Source organism: Halyomorpha halys, unplaced genomic scaffold (assembly GCF_000696795.3).
Source record: "Halyomorpha halys isolate HHAL.00 unplaced genomic scaffold, Hhal_1.1 Scaffold58.1, whole genome shotgun sequence".
Taxonomy (NCBI): domain Eukaryota; kingdom Metazoa; phylum Arthropoda; class Insecta; order Hemiptera; family Pentatomidae; genus Halyomorpha; species Halyomorpha halys.
This window is the reverse complement of record NW_027110919.1, coordinates 2,475,911-2,496,134: the sequence shown is the minus strand read 5'-3', so window position 1 is coordinate 2,496,134 and position 20,224 is coordinate 2,475,911. Positions and strand designations below refer to the sequence as shown.

Genomic DNA, 20,224 nt, shown 5'->3' with positions numbered 1-20,224 from the left:
TTTACTCCTGATTGTTCCTATTAAGAGATACATGTTTTTATTGGTTATATATCCCTGAAGGTAAATTATATATTATTATATTATATCTGGTTTAAAATATTAATGTGTGAACTTTAAATTATATTTGATTTTATGATTACTTTGTATGAATTCATGTGGAATATTCTTTTATCATACAAGTAGTGGTATGAGTGCTTTATCTATTTAATTTATTGATTAATTCAAATTTATCTAATTTACTAACCAATTCAAATCTCAGGCTTGCGAATAAATTAAAGGTTTAATCTATTTGAAGTTGTCAAGTTTGAATATTATGATTAACTTAAATGATATTATATAGAAACCTTTAATATTTGTCTATACATTCTTTGAGTTCATTGAATAAAAAATAATTATCCAAATTAGGTGTTTATTGACTGAACAGCTACTGTTTTGATTTATCAATTGTTGAATGTTAATATTATTATTTAGCAGTTATGTTTGGGGTTATTGGATGATTAAATTGTCTTTTGAATGACCATCCAGAATGTTCTGGGACATGTATAATTTTTTAGTTAATCGAAAAACTACTAAAATGTGAATGGTTTTTTATGAGAACCTGCATAAAATGCTGTTGTGTATTGATTAAAAACCATATCTCTGATAATACCAGTCCAATTTCGATTTTTTTTTTCTTAGGGAATTTCATTACTTTGCAAATTACTATACATATAATATGCCGTAAATTGTTTGAGTCATAATCAAATGAAACTTAAGTGCTTCATGATTTTATTCCATTTTCTGTGGGATTTATTCGATGCATGAAAAGTTGAAGAGATTTGAGGAAAATTTTATTAAAATTATTGATGTTTGAGCTGTCTTGATGATTTAGTTTATAGAAAAACAAATTTTTCGGTTTTTATTAACCCTTCATAAACGATAACCAATTTGTTGTACTGGCATCAAGGGTTGAAATATACTTGGTCTATCTGTTTTAGAGGTAACCATGGTACAGACAGACCAATGGCCAAAAATGTGTTATTATTCATGGAACTCTGAAACTTATAGTTCCATTGAAAACCTGTTCATCAAAAATTTGATCTTATTACAGTATTACAATACCCTCCTTACCTTGATGGTACGGGAATAATTTTTATTTTAAAGTACAATTTATGAATTTATAAATTACCTTTTGTAATGTTTTGAATCATTTCTCTCTCCTTACATGGGAGCAGGGTAGCTCATTGAACACGGTGTTGTGTTCCTATCTCCCATGCTAGAGTTTGAATGTGGCTGTGGCAGATAATTTAATTTGGTATATCAAGTCTGTGGCTTAGCTAGCCTCTAAGCAGTTGATACCCTTTAATTGGAGGAAAACCTGGCAATAGATCAAGATTTCTGACCATAATCCTCCTTGCTCAGCCGTTTGTCTTGAAGCTGTTCTTCTTTACTAAGAACTGAAGAACCTTCTTGGGTTCAGTTCTTGTATTATTATCAGCTGTACAGATTCTTTTTTTTCTAGTCTCTTTTATTTAATTGTAAATTTGGGGTGTGTATTATTTTACTTAATTTTCTTTTTATCTTGAGGAATTAATATAATTGAGAAAAGTGCTAACGAGACATGGTACTCCAATTATGGCCTTCAATGTATTTATTCATATAAAAAAAAATATCCGATATTTATTTTAGGCTATTGTGAAGCTAATTTATGTCATTTTTGTTCAGCACGTGTTGCAGATTCTATTATAAATTTCATTGCTGAATTGCATTATTCATTATGTAAAAATTTCTATTAATCATTTATGTTTATTATTTTCATTGATGGGAGTATGTGTATTTTATTTGATGGCAATCCAAGTACTTATAAATATATGTGCTATTACATTTATTGTTACCAAAAAATAGAACTTATAGAAATGTTTTTAGAACAACATTCTCTTCTCTATTATATTCTTTGAATATTTAAATCAATATAATTTATCAATAAATTTTATGATTATTGTTGCCTATTCAATTACTCATAGTCATTGGAAATAGTTATAATATATTTACAGATTTTGACCTATAGATTGATGAAAACTATAGTAAAAAATAATTGTATTATATTTTTATTTTTCATGAGGAACTGAGTAAGTAGGTTATAAGTTATAACACTGCTTCATTGTTTTAATGTAAACAAACCATATGTTTTTAATTATCTTCATATGACTGTGGGAAGTTATCATAATAAAGCTTCATTTTGCATTTATGCTTTATATTGTTATGCATTATGGTGGTATATATTGAAAACAATAAAATCGTGACTTATAACTTTTTATGTGTAAAATGAGATTTATGTTCTTTTTCTAAAGTACTTTTTTTTTTTTAATAGCTAGATTTTCTATTAATTCAGTCAACTTTTAGAGTGCAACTGTTTTCTTTCTTTCTTTTTTTAATGCACCATATTTGTTTAAATTTCCGTCAAAAAGGATTACTAACACAAAAATACGTACATATGACAGTAACTGCTAAGGAGTTGGTGGCGAGTGAAGATCCCTTATCCAAGAAGAAAAAGGAAAAGAAGGCAGTATTAGCTTCACCACCTACTGAAGCCCTAGGCCCAGAGCTCTTTTCAACACCTGATATTATCCGAAGGGTTAGCACGGATAAACCAGCGGATGGTCCTGCACCACAAACACCAACACAGGTCGAACCTAAGGTTCAGGTGCAACCTACTCATCCCCCCTTCAAGCCTATAATCAATTGTAAGTAGATTTTTAATTGTATTATTTAAATTTTCCAAATACTTGCCGTAGATCAATGTATATTCCTTAGATTTTATGATTTTTGGTGATATATTTTCACTGAACTTAAATTTAATTTTTCCTGGACACATCTGCTTATTTCAGAGCTGGGAGTTAAATTGGAAAATAATCTGAAAGAACATCTTGATTAATAACCTTTGTTATTATTTTTAATGAACTGACATTGGTGATTTTCTTAAATGTTGTTCAATATAGATTAATATTTATGCTATGAATATACATCATATCATAAATAAGTTTTTATCATTATATGATCTTTCTAATATATTTATTGATAAAATCACAGTAAGAATGTTCCAATATTCTTACTCCCATCATCTGCTATTAATATCCTTGCAATGTAAAAATATAATAAACTTAATGATCAAGTTATCACAATTGTCTAAAAATTAATAAAATAGTTAACGGAATGGTTACAACAAGGATAACTACTTTTGCTTAGCTATATAATGTTTAATATTAATTTATACTATTATTTAATACTAACTATTCTCAAATAAATATATAAATATTAAAAGTAACTGTTTTTAATATTCATAGAAATCTTTCTGATTTAAAGTAAATTTTAATATCTAAAGCTGTATTAGCTCCATATTTTTATTTGTATATATTTCATTGAAATCCTATTAATAATTCAAACTACAAAATATGAAAATGACATATTTTGACCTTAATACCAAAACCTCATGACAACATTTTTTTTCTACAGTTATTGATTAAATCTAAGTTTAATGTATTTATGATATCTAGGCAGTTTTAAGAAATAATAAATTGCTTTAACTAGTGAGTTTTTTTAAAAAAGTTTTGTGGCTCTTGAAACTGCAGTGGATAATAAATTAATTAAACTTTGAAGGTTCAATCAGAATTTTACTTAAGACTAAACTTGCAGTTTAGAAATTTCAGAATTGTTGGAGCTTATACTACCATTGACCATGTTGTCCATAAATATCATCATTTATAAATATATTGGTCTATGAATATAGGCATCAAAATATTAACAGAATATATTCCACTATCATGTTGGCCTAGTCTTTTCTCCTTTTTTGCCAAGAGAGGAGTGTTGACCCTTTCAGTATTTTACACATTCTCTTTTCCTGTTATGAGAAACTTCATCAATTCTCCTATGATTAAATTAAATAGATTAAAACTTCTTTCTAACTATAATGCTCATTATTGAAAAAATATCTATTACCCTTTTGAAAAAGTTGTTTAAAGTTAATATGTTCTATTTTCTGTATTTTACCTTATTTAAAAACTTTTCACTGTACCACCCTATCTTTGTGAGAAATATATTTAATAAAAATGAACTTGTAGTTTTTAAAATTTTAGATTTTGTTTATAACACTTATTTGTTCATTTTAATCTGTACAGAAATAGTAATTTTTTTAAAAATTTCAAGGTGATGAAATGACACCTGAAAGTTTGTTAGATTCAATTCATGCAGAAGTAGCAGCAAAAGATGATTCACGGTTGATTGCCGAAGCATTATTACTTGATGATCTTACCAATGATGATTCTCAGTCAATGGTAATTTTTATGTTTCTTGATTCATTTATAGTATTACTTGTTTTAATTATTTTCTTAAATTTAGCATTAATCCGATTTTTTTAACCCCTAAAAGAGGTTTTTCTTTTACCTAACTATCCAAATTGGCAGGTTGAAAATGACAGTTGTCTGAAAAAACAGGTGGAAATGTGCTGATTTATAGAGGTGAAAATGGATTACCATTTTATTAAAAAAAAAAAAAATGCATATTTTGTTTTAATATGTACTTTTATTTTTGAAAACAATACAAAGCTTATGACTTAAATTTAAAAAAAAACAAAAACAAGTTATTTAAGTACTTTGGAATTTGTATTTGAGTACTTCTAGCTTCAAAGTGTTTCTCAATTGTATAAATTTGATTAAAATATGCCAGGGATTATCAATATTTGACATCTCAAAATATTTATGCGAGGTACCAAGTTGACATTCTTTCTTAAGTCTCTTCACAAGTGTTATTAATTACACATTCATTTCAACATTTTGTACACTTTTATTCACTTGTTTATAAACCTTAGGCAGTACTGAAAAACAAAGCATGTGATGAAGAAGTTCAAATGTGTCACAATCTGCCCAAACCTAATGAATTGTCTTATTTATACATGGTATTGAGCCAAATAGTCCCATTTATAAAGGTAAACATAAAAAAATCAAATGCCACTTAACAAAGTTTTAGAAATTCTCAGTAACTGAGGTATTTCAATGCAAAAGTTTCGGAACCTTATTGTAATAATTATCAGCAGTAGAAGTTTTATATATCCAGTGCCCACTTAACCAGGTAACTCTGTATTAGGTTCGGAAATTCTTTCTCTGGGGTTTGTTATTTCGTGGCAGTTTCACAGAATGAAAACTTGATCCCCCACTTTGGTTAAAATAGATTAGTTAACTCTAGATAACCTCCCTGCATGTCAGAAATGACCTAGTAGTGAATAATAAAAAATTATTATAATAAACTTAAGACCAATTACTCTACTCTACTTGCTTCATTTGGTCTCCTCTTCCCCACTACCAGAAATATATGTCATTTTTTAAATCTTGTATCATCATTCTGAACTGAAGGTACAATAGATCCTTGATATACAGACTCACTACTTACACTCTTATTCGTGAGTTACTTACGAGAAGGATAACTTTATTTCCATCTTATTGCATTTTAGTAAAATTCAATTATTTGAGAGAATGAATAACCACTTTTACTAAGAATTATTGGCAGAAAAATAAGAATGATGTACCTTTCATTGTTCCAACTAATGTAGTTAATTTCTCTTTTTTACTTCTGATGGTTTTCTTCATTATTCTCGTCGTTGAGGATACTACTAAAGTTTCTTAATGAATCAGTATAATAGACCTCCTGATTATTGATGCATGATATCACATTGTGATTTTTATGTGAATTAATATTATTATTCCTTTTATTATCATACTTATATATTTTTTTTGTTAGTCATACCCTGGCAAGGAGAAGTCAGATCATGCTAGAACTTCTGCCTCAACTCCATCACAACAAATGCAACAATCTCAGACACAAAATCAGGTTTCACTTGAAGCTCAGACTCCTAGAATTAGGAAATTGCCTCCAATTGAACTTCCCACAACAAGGTCTGCTACTAAAAAAGCTGCTGCTCAACAACCAAATTCTGTTCAGCAACAACAACAACAAGCTGTACGTTTTCTCCTTTGTTTTATGGTCATAAGTTTTCCAAGTACCCCGATTGATCAATGAGTGAACGACTTCCACATTGTGTAATCCTGCCTCCTATAGACCTGATTTGTTGATGTTTCCTCTCATATTCGTGTTGATCTTCCCCTTTCAGATTTCTCCATCCTTCCTATGCCTGTTATCCAACTAATCTTTTCTCTTCCTTAAGCTCATGGGACAAAAATGTTAATTGCTAATGTTTTGATTTTAGTATTAAGAAAGGTGAAAAATATCCTCTGTTAACAAAGTAACAGGTTTTCATTCACCTATTCTTGAATTTAAATTCTTAAAATAATTTATAAAATTGTCGGTGTTTAACTTCACTTATGTTATCGTATTGCTGTTGAGTTCAACTTTTATAATTTATAATTTATTTTTTATTACAGATGGTATATTTATTGTTTTTAATGCTCAAGTTCGTTCTATCAGATTTTTTATTTCATAATGAAATTTTTACTAAATATGCTATCTCATTTTTATTATTATGTCTTATCATTATTTTTATTCTGTGTGCTGCATAAAATCTTTAATGTTACTGAAATATTTCTAATATCTTATATTTATCATGTAAAACAATGTTTTCATATTTCAGCGGAATACACATTCACAAAGAGAAAAGAAGCAGCAAGCAGTTGGAACTGTTTCTGAAAAGAGGCATTCAACTGAGGCAAAGAAAGTCACTGAAAGAGAAAAGTGAGTTATATTTTAGTAATATCTGATATTCGAATTAATAGTTTTTATGCTGATTTATAATTTATAGTATTTTTTTTTAAATTTCTTGCTACCCCATTTTTTAAAAAACTTTTAGCATTCTTTATGACGATTATTTTGTACCTCTTTTGAGTGTAGATATCGCAAATGGTTAGAGTAATGATACTGGCTTATAAATTAAGGATAACAATAGAAGAATGATTTATAAACTAGAAATCATTTACTTAAATTATAAAAGTGAATAAAAAGATCTAAAAAAAGTTATCATCTATTTCATCACTTTATTTTATTATGTTATCACTTTTATTTTAACAATTTTCACATACTAACTATGTAGCTCTACAGCCCGAGATGGGCCTTGGCTTCCTTGACAACATTGCACTAATCCATTGAGTACATCTGGACAGCGCTCTCCTCTTCCAGTTCCTTATACCGATATTTTCCAGGTCTTTTTCCACATCTTGAACCCAATGTCTCCAAGATCGTCCTCTCCTTCTGGTACTCCCCGTGCATTTTTCCTAGCAGAATTCTTTATTGCATTCTTGATTCATCCATCCGTACTACCTGATCCAACATTCTCCTTGCTTGTATGAAGTGGGTATCACAATATCCATATCGCTCTTATAGTTCATTGTTCTTCTGGATTCTCCATTCACCCTCTTTCAACACAGGTCCATAAATTTTACGGAGAATTTCATATCGAAGATTTTCGAAGTATTTATTGTGGGGGTGCAAAGGGTCCAAGAACTCTTTTTAATTTATTTAATATATATATGTGTATATGTGCATAATGCATATTTTTACTTTGTAGCATTTTTCTATTATCTAAATCCTAAAATCTTCTCAACTCTTTCCAGGAAAGTTCCAATCAAAGAAGACTTTGTTTCTGATTTTGAGGATGAAGAAGCAGAAACTGATGAAGAGAGTTGGAATTCTGAAGACGATCCGGACAGGCTGTGGTGTATTTGTAAAAAGCCTCATAATAACAGGTTCATATTATTTTATATTAATAGATACAATTTTAATAGTTATTTTTTTTCTTTTAAGCCTTAATAATACGTGTAATTTATTATTTATGTCTGTTGCACATTTTTGTCTGCTTTCTACAAGAAAGTATATGAATTGTTCTCAGCAAGACTTTTTCGTTTGTTATATATAGACCTTAGAAAGTTTTAAGCAATTTAAACATTTAATCTTTGCAGTTCAAAATGTCTGTTGCACATTTTTGTCTGCTTTCTACAAGAAAGTATATGAATTGTTCTCAGCAAGACTTTTTCGTTTGTTATATATAGACCTTAGAAAGTTTTAAGCAATTTAAACATTTAATCTTTGCAGTTCAAAAACCTCGATGCTTTTCCTCTTTTCATAATAGAAAGAAAGGACTGCTCTATCGTTTCAGGCTGAACTTCATAATATTGTCACGAGAGGGTGTTAAACATTAAACTTCTATCTGCATTCTTGAAAAATAAAAATAGTGGAAAATTAGATATATCCAGTATGATCCATGATATTTTATTATCTGAAATTTCAATTTTTAAATATCATTTTAATTCATACGTTCTTTCTAGAATCTCTAAGATTCTGTGCAGAATCTCTCTATGTTGTTACCTGTAACAATTTGTACTGTTAATTCATTTATTTTGAAACAAACAAGGAAAATATTGTTTTATAAATGTAAAATGTATAAATTATTAAAGTTAATTTCTTCTACCAGAGCTATATAGAACTTGTAAATTGTTACTGGTTAGTTCCAATTTTGTTTCTGTTGAAGTCGCTCTGCAGTGCAAAGAACATAAAACATTAGCAAAGTTATGATTTTATGGAAAGGTTTTCCATCCAACTCCTTAAATAATTGATTCTTTTTAATTGCATCCTTGTTAAAGAGAGAGAGAGAGTTAACTGCTCTTACAGTTTCATTTTTCTTACAGTTCTTATTTTTTCAAATTAATACCGAGTTTGTTCACTTCATATGTGGAAATGTGTCGCAAAAGAAAATCAATATTGGCCAAATATCTTTTCATTGTTACCCTTGTTTTTTATTTTTCTTTGTTGATACATTTTTCTTCATTATAAATATTCTTTAACAGATTTTTTGAGTTAATAATCATCATATTCATTATCCCTAGAATTACAAATTGTTGTTCCAGATTTATAAAATATAATTGTGTTACTTCCTTTTTCCCAAGGCGTCTTTATTTCTAGTAAAAGTAAGTAACATATGTATTAGACAATTAAAAAATTATCTTGACTAGAAACATAAGTGATCAGTGTATTAACAGATATAGTGATTTAAAAATTATTATTAATACTACATATTATTAGAACATTCCAAAACAGCCCTGAGTAAAAAATGGATAAAAAAAAATAAAACTCGAAAAAAAGGGCAGCCAGGCTTTGATGACCTCATTAAGAAAGGATGAATTCATAAATTTTGGTTATTTATTTCTATCACACATTAAAAAGTAAAGTAAGATTATTGACTTGTGTGCACTAGGGAAGATTCCTATGATAGAATGGCCAACAATCGTTCCTTGCTCTGTACACACAGGTAAACAATATAAGCTCTTTCGGAGAACTATCTCGATGGAAGATGAAAGCTCATTATGATTTATGACAGAAATGCTCTTTGGTCATCTTGATGAAAAACAAATTGCCTTGGAAGAGAAATTAATAAAAGAAAAAATTTCAGGATTCTGGTTAGGGAAACAGAGTGAATGGGATTACAAGTTAATGGCAGTAAATATCAAATTTATTTTAGGAAGTATATAAACTTTTTTGAATGTTCAATAGTCGTTTTTTTTTTTTTTAATTTAAATCTTGAAAATCATGATTATTTTTATATGTTCTTTTTTTTCACATTGTCATAATCTGCCTCTCTATCTATGTATGCAATCAGCTGATACCTGATACACGAAAGGTTTGCAGGTTTTTTTTAACTGAATTAAGAAAGTTATTGTATTTCTTCACACGTCTATAAAACATTTACACAATGTGAAATAATCCAATACAGTGTAAAAAAATATTTTTTAAAATAAAAAAATACCTTTTGAACTTCAAAACAATGTTTTTAGAAGTACGTAAAGTAAAAGAATACATAAGTAAATAAACCTATATTATTAAAATTGATGGAGTGTAAAAATCTTTAAAGGTAGTAGAACCCAGAACGATCATAGCTGGTGTAAGCTAGGGTAAACTAAACACGATTCAGGACAATCCAAGGTGAATGAGAGGTGTTAGAGCTCTTTCCACTACTCCGAACTTAAGCTAGAAGAGAGACTTCCCTTGATGACGTATTATTACCATTTGTGCTCTCAAGCCACCACAGATGGTTATAATTGATGAGTCATCAACTATGGTCAAAGTGTTAATTAAGGGAATATTGTTACATCCACTTTGGCCTTTACGGTAGTGTCTATTATTCATTAATCAATCATTAACTTGCAATTCCATTCTCTTTGTTTCTCTCACCAGAATCCTGATTTTTTTCTCTTCCAAGGCATTTCATCAAGATAATTCATCCAAGTGAATCTCTGTATCCGAAAATGCTATGTTTTATATCCCTATTTTTGTGAATCCAAAAATATTTATAACTCATTTATTTAATTTGATTCCATAGTCGTGCCATGTAGCTAACAAGGTTAGTTGGTCAAAATGGTACACTATTACCCATATCGAAGGTTTCTGCCAAATATATTTTCTTCAACAAAAATGTTTTTAAAAAATTGCATAAAAGTAAGTTAAATTAATTTTTTGTGTTCTCTCAAATCCTTAAATACAAATTTTCACAAAGTATAAAAAATATTTTCTGGATGGTGTAAACAAAATATATTTGGCAGAAACGTTTTATATGGGTACACTATTAAAACAATTTATACTGATTGACGTTGTGAAATGGACCGGATTAAATATTAATTATTTTTTTTATGAAAATTTCTATTTAGGGGATTTTTAGGATACTAAAAATGAATTTGACCTGTTTTTATAAATAGACTTTATGGAAAATGATTTTTGTTTATTGTGATTTTTTTTACATTAAGCTCATTTAATACATGAGAAAGAATTTTTTTGTTGTTCATCCGGAAACATATTGATTGATTTATTATTCACTATATGCCATAATTTAAGCATAGTATTAAAATAATTTAGATCGGCTGACCTAGCTTTTTTATGAGCAATATAGTTAATTTTTTTTTTTTTTTATATCAAAGAACCCTTAAATATGAATTATCTTACTAACCATAAAATAAAATGTTTTTGCTCATGTTTTCGCCTTCAGTTTTTCTTTGAAAAACACAAAAAATGCTACTTCAACACATTTCCACTAACGAGGCTTTAAAGGGGTTTACTACTGTCTAAACTGCACAAACGGTATAAACCAGACTTAAATAAACAAGATTAGAACCAAGGAAATAAAATATGTATGAGAAATTTTTCTTTATTTGAAATATTTTTTTCTTCCATTTAAAGGCATCAAATCTAAAAGATATTAGTATGGGCTGGAAAAGCAAAAATTCAGCTTTGAGGAGTTGTTACATTGTGAGAAGTTATGAAGTTTATTTTGTGAACGTGGGACATGGGCAGAAAAAAAAAGCTCACCAAAAATTTATAATTTTTCATTTATATGAAAAATCGTCAATTAGGGTTCAAAAGACAATAAATCTTGATTTTCTGAACAAATTTTTTTGTCCACTTTATAGGTAGTAAGTAACTTTTGGTTTTTGTAATTTTGTATACACTTAAACTCATTTATTGTAATCAACAATCTTTTGTCCTTAGTCTATATAAAAAAAACAACATTGGTGTATAATAAACATTTTTACCAGCAAAGGCAGCATATGATGTAAACAATTTCTAATATTATGTAAAATATTTTTTTATCATCTGTTAAGATGCATGGGTAAAAACAAAAAACCAAGTAAGGACTTTTAAACTTATTTTTAATATTTTCATTGAAATAAGTAATCCCATGTGCCTAGTCCCCTCTTGTATGTCATATCAGTTTAGGTCGGTTTTAAGGCAAACAATAAATTTTGGGTAAATAAATACACTTATTAAACCCCATGTTATTAGACTAAAAACCTTTAGTATTTATTTAAATATTAGTAGAACATGTTATCTAATTCACAAATGGCTTAGGTTAGAATGAACTGATTATCATTATTAATATAAAATATATGATTCATTTAAAATTTTTTGAGGTTAATGACTTCCATTTTTGAATGAATTATTTATTAATTATTCATTCAAAATTGGAAGTCATTAACCTCAAAAAATATTAAATGAATTGACTCACCCGACTTCCTATAGAGATAATCCAAAATATATGATATACAATTATTGTAATTTTTTAGGATATTTAATCAAATGAAATGAAATTTTTCATTTTTTCAACCACACATATTTTTTTTTTTATTTTCTAGCTGTTCCCTTAAATCACCTGCTTAAATAAAAAAAAAAATCTAATCATTTGTTTGATTTAATCTTTTCTTATCAAGAATCTTTAAATTGATTCTATTAACATAATCATTTTGATTGATAAGAATGCAAAATGGGATCATTTTTAATAATAGTTCGTAGCAATAGTAATTAGTACTATTTTCCAATCAATATTAGAAAATGATATAAAATCAATAAAATGGCATCAATATGCCTCCTAACCTCAGATCTGTGTCACAAATAAGATTTTAGACAGAAACTTATACCAAATGATGCATTACTATTGTATTTCATGGCAGCTTATTTGGCCAAACCTAATCATTGAAGCAACATCAGTTGTGTCTGTGTTATGTCCCTGGAAAATATAAGAGTTGGTTGGGTTTTAAAGATGTCTAACATGTTTTTTAAATCATTGATTCCAAACAGTAACATTTAATTTAGGAATTAATAAATTAACCAATTTTTTATTTTTAACAGATTTAATTACTTTACCTGTATCATTTCTAACAAATTTTTTTTAATAAAGATTATTTTATTTTTGTTATTTTACTATTATGGTAAGTTTGTAATAAATAATATTTTTACTAGTGGGTAACCTTAGGGGCGAAAATTTCTAGAGTTTTATGAAAACATTTTTTTTTTCATTGTTAGTTATTTGATTGAATAACTTTCCAAATAACTAGTTCTTGAATTACTTTAACCCACAATACATCAGGTGAGTCTGTGGTTATTATTGGTCTCCTTTTTTACCATATTATACATCCAATATATTATGCATACACTGTATTTATTTTTATATATTTTATATTCATTTATATAGAAATGGAACATGCAGCCTCCAAAAAAAATTCAGAAGACTAAATGCGAGGCAGATAAATATTATTGTGGATCCCACAGGCCCATCTGTCATGCTGTAGACTAAGTTATGCCATAGTGGTATATAGTAAAGGTTATAATGTAGAATTAATGAATATTGTTTTTATAATTTGATCATAAGAGTTCGAGTTATTCTACTTCTGTAGAAAATTTTTTAAAATAATTAAATTTGTGTGAATACCTTTCGGTTAGATAAAAACCCAAGTTGTAAGACCTTATAATGGATTCTGGGAAACCAGGCGGTTTTAAAAACTTGTTGACTTCCTGAATCTACCTGGTGGTTATGGCAGAGCAGTGTTTCCCCTGAATACTGTTTAGTTGAGAATCAAGTATCTTATGAGTTTTCCATAGACCCATAGTTACAGTTCCATTGGACTTACAGGACTGATATTTTAGTGTATAAATAAAGTGAAATTTTAAATGATTGTCTAAAACATTTTATTTCGATTTATTATGATTGCTTTAGTTAATGATTGATAAAACATTGGGTGTTTTTATATCTAACTTCATAATTTTTTTCAGGTTTATGATATGCTGTGATGGATGTGAAGAATGGTTCCATGGAAAATGTGTTGGAATTACTAAAGCTCTTGGTAGGTTCAAAGAAACCTACGTTAAAATGCTAAAAATTAGCATTTTGTTACATTATTTCTGTTATAATTATAATTTATATTTTACCTCTGTCTTAATTTATTTCCTTTATTGTGAGCCTGTAATATTACATAATGTAATAAATAAATTTATTTTGATATATAAAGTTTTGGCACTTTTTTCAATGATTTTTTTATAATTTCTTCTGCCATGAGACATCCTCTTCATTCAAATCAATTTATAACTAAAATTTTCATCAATCAGAGAAGGTGGAATAATGAGAATTGGCAATGCTATTGTTTAAAGTGGAATATAATGTAAGATTAAAAGTGTGTACAAACTACAGCACAGTAAAAGAACATGTTAAAACTGCTCGTAGCATTTCATAGGCTGTAATAAAGAGCACTTAAGGCCATTAATATCAAATAGCATTTAGTAAAGGAGAAAATTTTTAAAAATGAAGAAGAGGACCGTTATGAAGAAAACTAATTAATGGTAAATTACAGGTCAGCAAATGGAATCGAAGGGCATTGAATGGTCTTGCCCCAATTGTGCTCAAGCTAAAGCGCAAAATAATAAAAAGATCCCAGAGACTTCTAAACCTGCAACAACAACACCTTCTCCTAAGCTATCATCTGGTCAACAGTAAGATAATTTTATTAATTTTTTTTTTCAAAGTTAATGTTTGTAATTGCTCAGATTGCAGTATAAAAAATAGCATATTAAACCCTTCTGTATTAAATAAATTATATTTCATGCATAATGCGATTATATTTCCCCTCTGTACCCAAAAATATTAACACCATATGTAACAGATGGGAATTTTATTTCTTAATTTTTTTTTTTAATTATAAAAACATATTTTTTAACTGCTGTTACCTATAATTCTTTTTATATTTGTGAATTTTGTTTCTTCAGTATTTAGAAATTACTTAATAATGGATACACAGATTAAATAACAATTTCTCAGTGCTCTGTCAGTACTTTCATAAAAATTATTGAAGGACCTTTTCCTAATCAGTTTTTTGTTATCTTTAAAGATAACAATTGCTTTCATTAGTTTATCTAGTACAAGATGCTTTTCCTGTAATAGATTATTCTAATCTATTAGTTTCACTATTCAATACTTGATTTTCTTCAATAATCAGTACTACCTTGATATTTGTTGGAATTGTAAAGAAGTATTTTCTTGAGAGGAGTATGGATGAAGAGTAGATTACAGATAATGTTTTATCAAAATTCCCTTTATCAATAGTTTTTTTAATTTGAAAATGTATTGGTAGAAACTTGTAAGCCAAATAATTCAATTTAATATTACAACTCCTGTGAAAAAATGTAGTTTACATTTATGTTTATGGTGCTACTCAATTTTAACTTGGATGATACATGTTTTTTTCTAGAATTTGTAATCACAATTTAGTTGCCTATCAAGCTAGTATAAACCTGCACATGTGTTACAATAATGAGAGATCACTTGATCCTTGTAATAATATTTTGTTGTGTTTACAAAATCATTTTTTTAATTTGATTTTCTAATGATGAATAAAAAAAAAAAAAATTATCTAAGGAGAAAGAATGAGGGGGGGGGGGATTATTATGAAAACCACCTTTTTTGTTAAGCACTTCTTTAATTGAATGGGTTCATACTCATCATGTACCTGTCACTACAATAATTGTGAATATTGTAATATGTTACAATATTGTGGGTTTTCACATTCAACTTTTTTCTTTTTTATACATTTCTCATTGCCTTGATGAAATATAGATCAAAACATTAGGGAAGTAATTCATTTTTGTTTCAATATTCTTTTACCACAAATATTTATATATCTCCTTGAGAGCTTTTCAATATGAACATTTTAAGTTTTTTTTTTATCTGGTTTCAAAATATCAGAAACTACATCTTTAATTTTTGTATGAGTAATTATGATCTGAGCTATAATAAATTTTAAATTTTATTAATTTTTCAGTAATCATTTCATTGTTTCTAATTTAATTATTTTTTTTGTATTCAAAGCTATCAAAACAAACCGGAACTGCCCTCTAGGTAATTTAACATTTACTTAATGGATTAATGAATTGATCTTTTAAGGATTGATTTTTTTGTTGTTGTTAATATTGGTTAACTATGCCTGAAGATTTGGTTACTCATCATCCAAACTTATTATTATTTCAATCTCCTTTTCTTTTTAGATATCCTGGATTGATAAACATAATTTAAAAATATTTGTTTGTTTCTAGGACAATATCATCTCTAGAATGCATTGTTTGTAAAAAACCTGCTAAAGTGGATTCAAATTATTGCACTGACTTATGCGTGAGAAAACATGCCTTAACAATGCTTGCGTTATTAAAGAAAGAAACTGATGGTCTCCAACTTTCCTCGAGGGTCGTTGTCTATGAAAAAAAAAGTGGAAAACTACTTGCTGGTAACAAAACCTCATTAATATTTATATATCCTAAATATTTTTATTTTTCTATGCTGAAATAATTATTTTATGAAAATGTAAGTTTATTTAAAATAATTATTTGAAAAATAATAATTGTAACTGATTATTAAGTCTTAAATTTATGATTATAATTTCAACTTTATCGCTGTTTTTAATTTTGATATTTTTTTTTCTCGAAAAACAATTGATACATTTACTAAAAATAAAATATGTTTTTGTTCATTTTTTAGTGTTTAATTTCTACTTATTTTCACCTGTACTTTACTTAAATGCTCTTTAACCCACTTATGCTGTTTCAATCTGACAGCACTGACGAAGCCCTGCAAAGTGGGGCGAAACCAATGTTAACAATAAGTAGTTATTTCTTTTACTATTTTAAGACCTTTACTGACTGCTACTCAGACTATCTTATTACAATTTATTTATAATTTGATTTAAATCTGATTTTCTTTAGTTTCCAATTCAATTTTTTACCAACTCTATCATCTTTAGTTAATTTGTGATTTGAAGAAGTGAAAGCATCTTATTTTATTTTTCTTATTAGTGTCTTTTCCTTTTTTTATTGTAACAAAAGATTAAATTTTACTAAATTTAATATTAAAATGTGTCTGCTAATAAATGTTGAACCTCTTAGAAATAACGACTGATTTCATTTTTTTTATATTAATCTTGCAAACTATAGGAAATTTGTACTCATGTTCATACCAAGTTAAAAAATATGTTGGATATAAAATGATATAATAGAGATGTGCTAGTAGTCATCTTTTTAGTGTTTTCTTAAATTATTAGTATAGCATTTTAGTTTGTGTTATTCTAAACTCTCTTTAAAACTAGTTAAAAATATGAACTCATTTTTAAAGACATTAATGAGGGACTACCACTTTACCAATGGTGATTATTTTATACTATATTATTAGGTTCTTCAAGACCAGTGTTCAAAATAGGCAGGTTTAAGATGAAAATTGCCTTATTTATAGAGGATTTCACTAAGAAACAATAAAATGCACTGTTTTTTATTCATAGAGGTGAAATTTTTTACAAAATGTATATTTCATGTTTTAACATGTATATAATTTTATTTTTTAAAATAATACCAAATATGTAAGTTAAATAAATCAGTTATACTGGTTTGTATTTGAGTGCTACCAGCCATAAAGTGATTGTTTATGGTATAAATTTGATCAAACATACCATGATTATTTATATTTGCCATCTCACTTTCCACTGTCATAATTCAACAGTACCTTTAATTTGTCAGTATCTGTTAATGAATTACACTTTCATTTCGACATTCTGGATAAAATTCCAGTTGTAATGTTCAGTGTTCCACCTCAATTTAAATTAGTATTTTTAAAAAATAGTTGTAATATTATTCATTATAAACTCATAAAGTAATTGACTACTTCAGCATATTACCTAATTTTTTTCTTACTATTTATATGTCTGCCTCATAATTGTTTTATGTTTCTCCTCCTGACAAAGTATCTACTTTCCTTTAGGAAGCAAACTACTGATTTATAGGAATGCTTTATGGGCAAGGTTATTCAAATGACTAAGTCATTTCCCAGAGGTATACCTAGATAGCTATTGGAAAACTACTTGTCTGTTTCCTTGTTCTTTGGGTACTGTAGATTCAAATTATTTTTCATGATTGATTGAAAGTCTCTACCACAGAAATTGAAAATTATGTCTTCTCTAGATTTCTAGTTATTTTTATTATATAAAAACCATGATAAAAGTGTGTTATAAAGATTAAATAAAGAAATTATGATCCTAATGAAGAAAATTTAATTAATTTACCAATTTCTTATTGTAATATAATATTTAGGCCTATAAATCCAATATTGACCAGGTTCATGACTATTAATTCTATTTTTTGCAATTATTTTTTCTGTTAAGGCATGGATTTATAAAAAATAAAAAAATTAATTAAGATATGGGACCTCACATTAAATAATCATTTTTGATAAATTTGGCATTCTTAATTGAATTGTTTATGTTTACAATATAGCTTAATTGTTTGCACAGATACTTTTTAAAAAAATAGTCAAGCATGTTGAATGGGATGAGAAAAGGAACGGCTTACTTATTGTTGAGGGTGTCATATACTTTCTTTTTTTTTTTTACTTATTTAATAGTATTTTGTTCTCACAGTTCATTGTCATCAGAAGAAATCTTATTCACTAAACAAAAATACTTAAATAAAAAAAAAAAAATTGAAATTCTGTAAATATGATGCTTTTCCATGCCTATTAAAAGCAAATATTTTACAATTAAAAACGTTTTCTTTTCCGATTCTGATAAAGTTGGTTGCATCAAAGTTTACCATTAGAGCTTAGATTTTGTTAAAGGAAAAGTTGTTAGACATTCACTGTTAACAACATTGGATGATAGTTAGAAGTACATCATTATTTACAATCGAATAATTATTATAAACATCTCAAACTATTTTTTTATCACTCGAGGAACACAATTGTGTTAACTTTGTAAATGACCTATGTGCAACTTTAGCCTTCAATCAAGTATATAAAATAGAAAAATAAATTGCATTCTATCACTTAGTTACCAATTTTCTGACTAGGTTGGTTTCCAGAACAATTTTCACCATGACAAAGTGTTTCTTGAATATGAAAAGCTTGAAATTAAACTATAATTCATACATCACATACATTTCAGGATCTCAACTTCTACACAACTAACTAAGAACTTAAGATAATTTAAAAAAGGTCACATCAAGACCAAGAATGACTTCCCCAGACTATCTTTGTTTCCTTATAACCAGTTATAACCTCTTGGACTAACTAGGTTCTTTACTTACAGGAACTACCATTTTAGCTATTCTATTTTAAACCTTTTCATAAATTATTAATTACTACAAAATATTTCCTAAATATTTAAAAACAGGTTATAATCCATATTCAATTCATAATTTCATAAAAAAAAATTTCTAAATAACAATCTCATGGATCTACTTTGTTCTAGAAAATTCTGTTTATAACCTTCATTGTTTAGAATCAAATCTTTTCCTCTGGAATAAAATAATGGTTTTAACCCTTTATTAATATTAAAATCTAAGTGATATAATTAAATTTAGCTATATTAAAAGTCAACATAATGTCATATTGCATCTTGTAATATATTATTTATAAATGCAATTCTTACTAATCTTGTATACTATGTAAACAATCAATAATTTATATTAATATTAAATGATAAATACTATTATAATATGTATGTATGTTGTTTAAAAATACTACCTTAATTTAGATCATAATTCTTCATGGCTTACTAAAAATTAATTTCAAGGAGAATCCAATTTCTTACTTTAAGTAGAATAGACTGATAACATGTAGGTCCTTTCTTCCCTTGCTAGAATAAGTTAGTACCTTTTAAACAATATAAAAAAGATTAATTCACTGTAGCATTTAAATATCAAATTTTTGTTTTTATTTTAAATATAGGTAATGCAGCACCTACTGTTCAAATACTTGCTGATTGGTTACTTGAACATCAAACCTATGAAATTGCTAAACCAAGTGTTCTCCCACCAAATAAATTCTATAAGAAGCCTGCCCAAAATCAGGCTCAGTCACAATCTCCAGAAGCTGCTAATCAGAAACAACCTCTACCTTCTAAACAAGTCCAACAACAGCAAGAATCAACTGCGTCTAAACTTCAGCAGTCAGCGACAAATAAACAACAACTAACTCAAGCAAAGCAAGCCCAACCCAAAGCTCTCAATCAATTGAAAAGTCAGCAGCTGCCTCAAACGAAACAAGTACAGCAACAGCAACTTCCTCAAACCAAGCAACAACCAACTCAAGTTAAACAGTCACAGCAGCAACCTTCACAAATTCAAGCTAAGCAACAGCAATCTGCAAAGCAATCACTACCAGCAAAGCCATCAGTTAATAAACAGGTATAGAATATTTATTTTAAATTACTAATTCAATGTACTGTTTTCAGTAATCTGACCATTTTTTTAATATAGTGGCTCTGCCCTGTTGGTGCCTTTGAAAAATTAAAATGGTTTTATATATAAGAAGATGGTCAAGATTGCGGTCAAAAGAGAAAAAAAAATAGTTTACAACTATTTTTGTTTCTCTTTTGACCGCAACCCTGACCATCTTCTTATA

At 27.7% G+C, this 20,224-nt stretch overlaps 1 protein-coding gene and 1 long non-coding RNA gene across 7 annotated transcripts in view; one reads left to right on the top strand and one right to left on the bottom strand.

Annotated features, from left to right (window-relative positions):
• Nucleotides 1–20,224, top strand: part of pps (protein partner of snf) — a 47,371-nt gene that overhangs the window by 14,377 nt on the left and 12,770 nt on the right. For 4 of the 6 annotated variants that reach the window (XM_067049026.1, XM_067049027.1, XM_067049024.1 and 1 more), the window contains 10 exons: nucleotides 2,481–2,723; nucleotides 4,183–4,310; nucleotides 5,770–5,988; nucleotides 6,617–6,717; nucleotides 7,593–7,724; nucleotides 13,570–13,640; nucleotides 14,145–14,283; nucleotides 15,656–15,685; nucleotides 15,880–16,067; nucleotides 19,550–20,007. In XM_067049026.1, coding sequence (XP_066905127.1) covers nucleotides 2,481–2,723; nucleotides 4,183–4,310; nucleotides 5,770–5,988; nucleotides 6,617–6,717; nucleotides 7,593–7,724; nucleotides 13,570–13,640; nucleotides 14,145–14,283; nucleotides 15,656–15,685; nucleotides 15,880–16,067; nucleotides 19,550–20,007 — 1,709 coding nt within the window. The remainder of the gene's footprint in view (nucleotides 1–2,480; nucleotides 2,724–4,182; nucleotides 4,311–5,769; nucleotides 5,989–6,616; nucleotides 6,718–7,592; nucleotides 7,725–13,569; nucleotides 13,641–14,144; nucleotides 14,284–15,655; nucleotides 15,686–15,879; nucleotides 16,068–19,549; nucleotides 20,008–20,224) is intronic. The other 2 variants (XM_067049028.1, XM_014438429.3) reach the window with 2 other exon arrangements.
• Nucleotides 7,003–12,299, bottom strand: LOC136796152 (uncharacterized). The gene is made up of 2 exons (XR_010843862.1): nucleotides 12,029–12,299; nucleotides 7,003–8,343 (listed from the first exon to the last, which is right to left on the bottom strand). It is a non-coding gene; the product is annotated as an uncharacterized lncRNA (long non-coding RNA).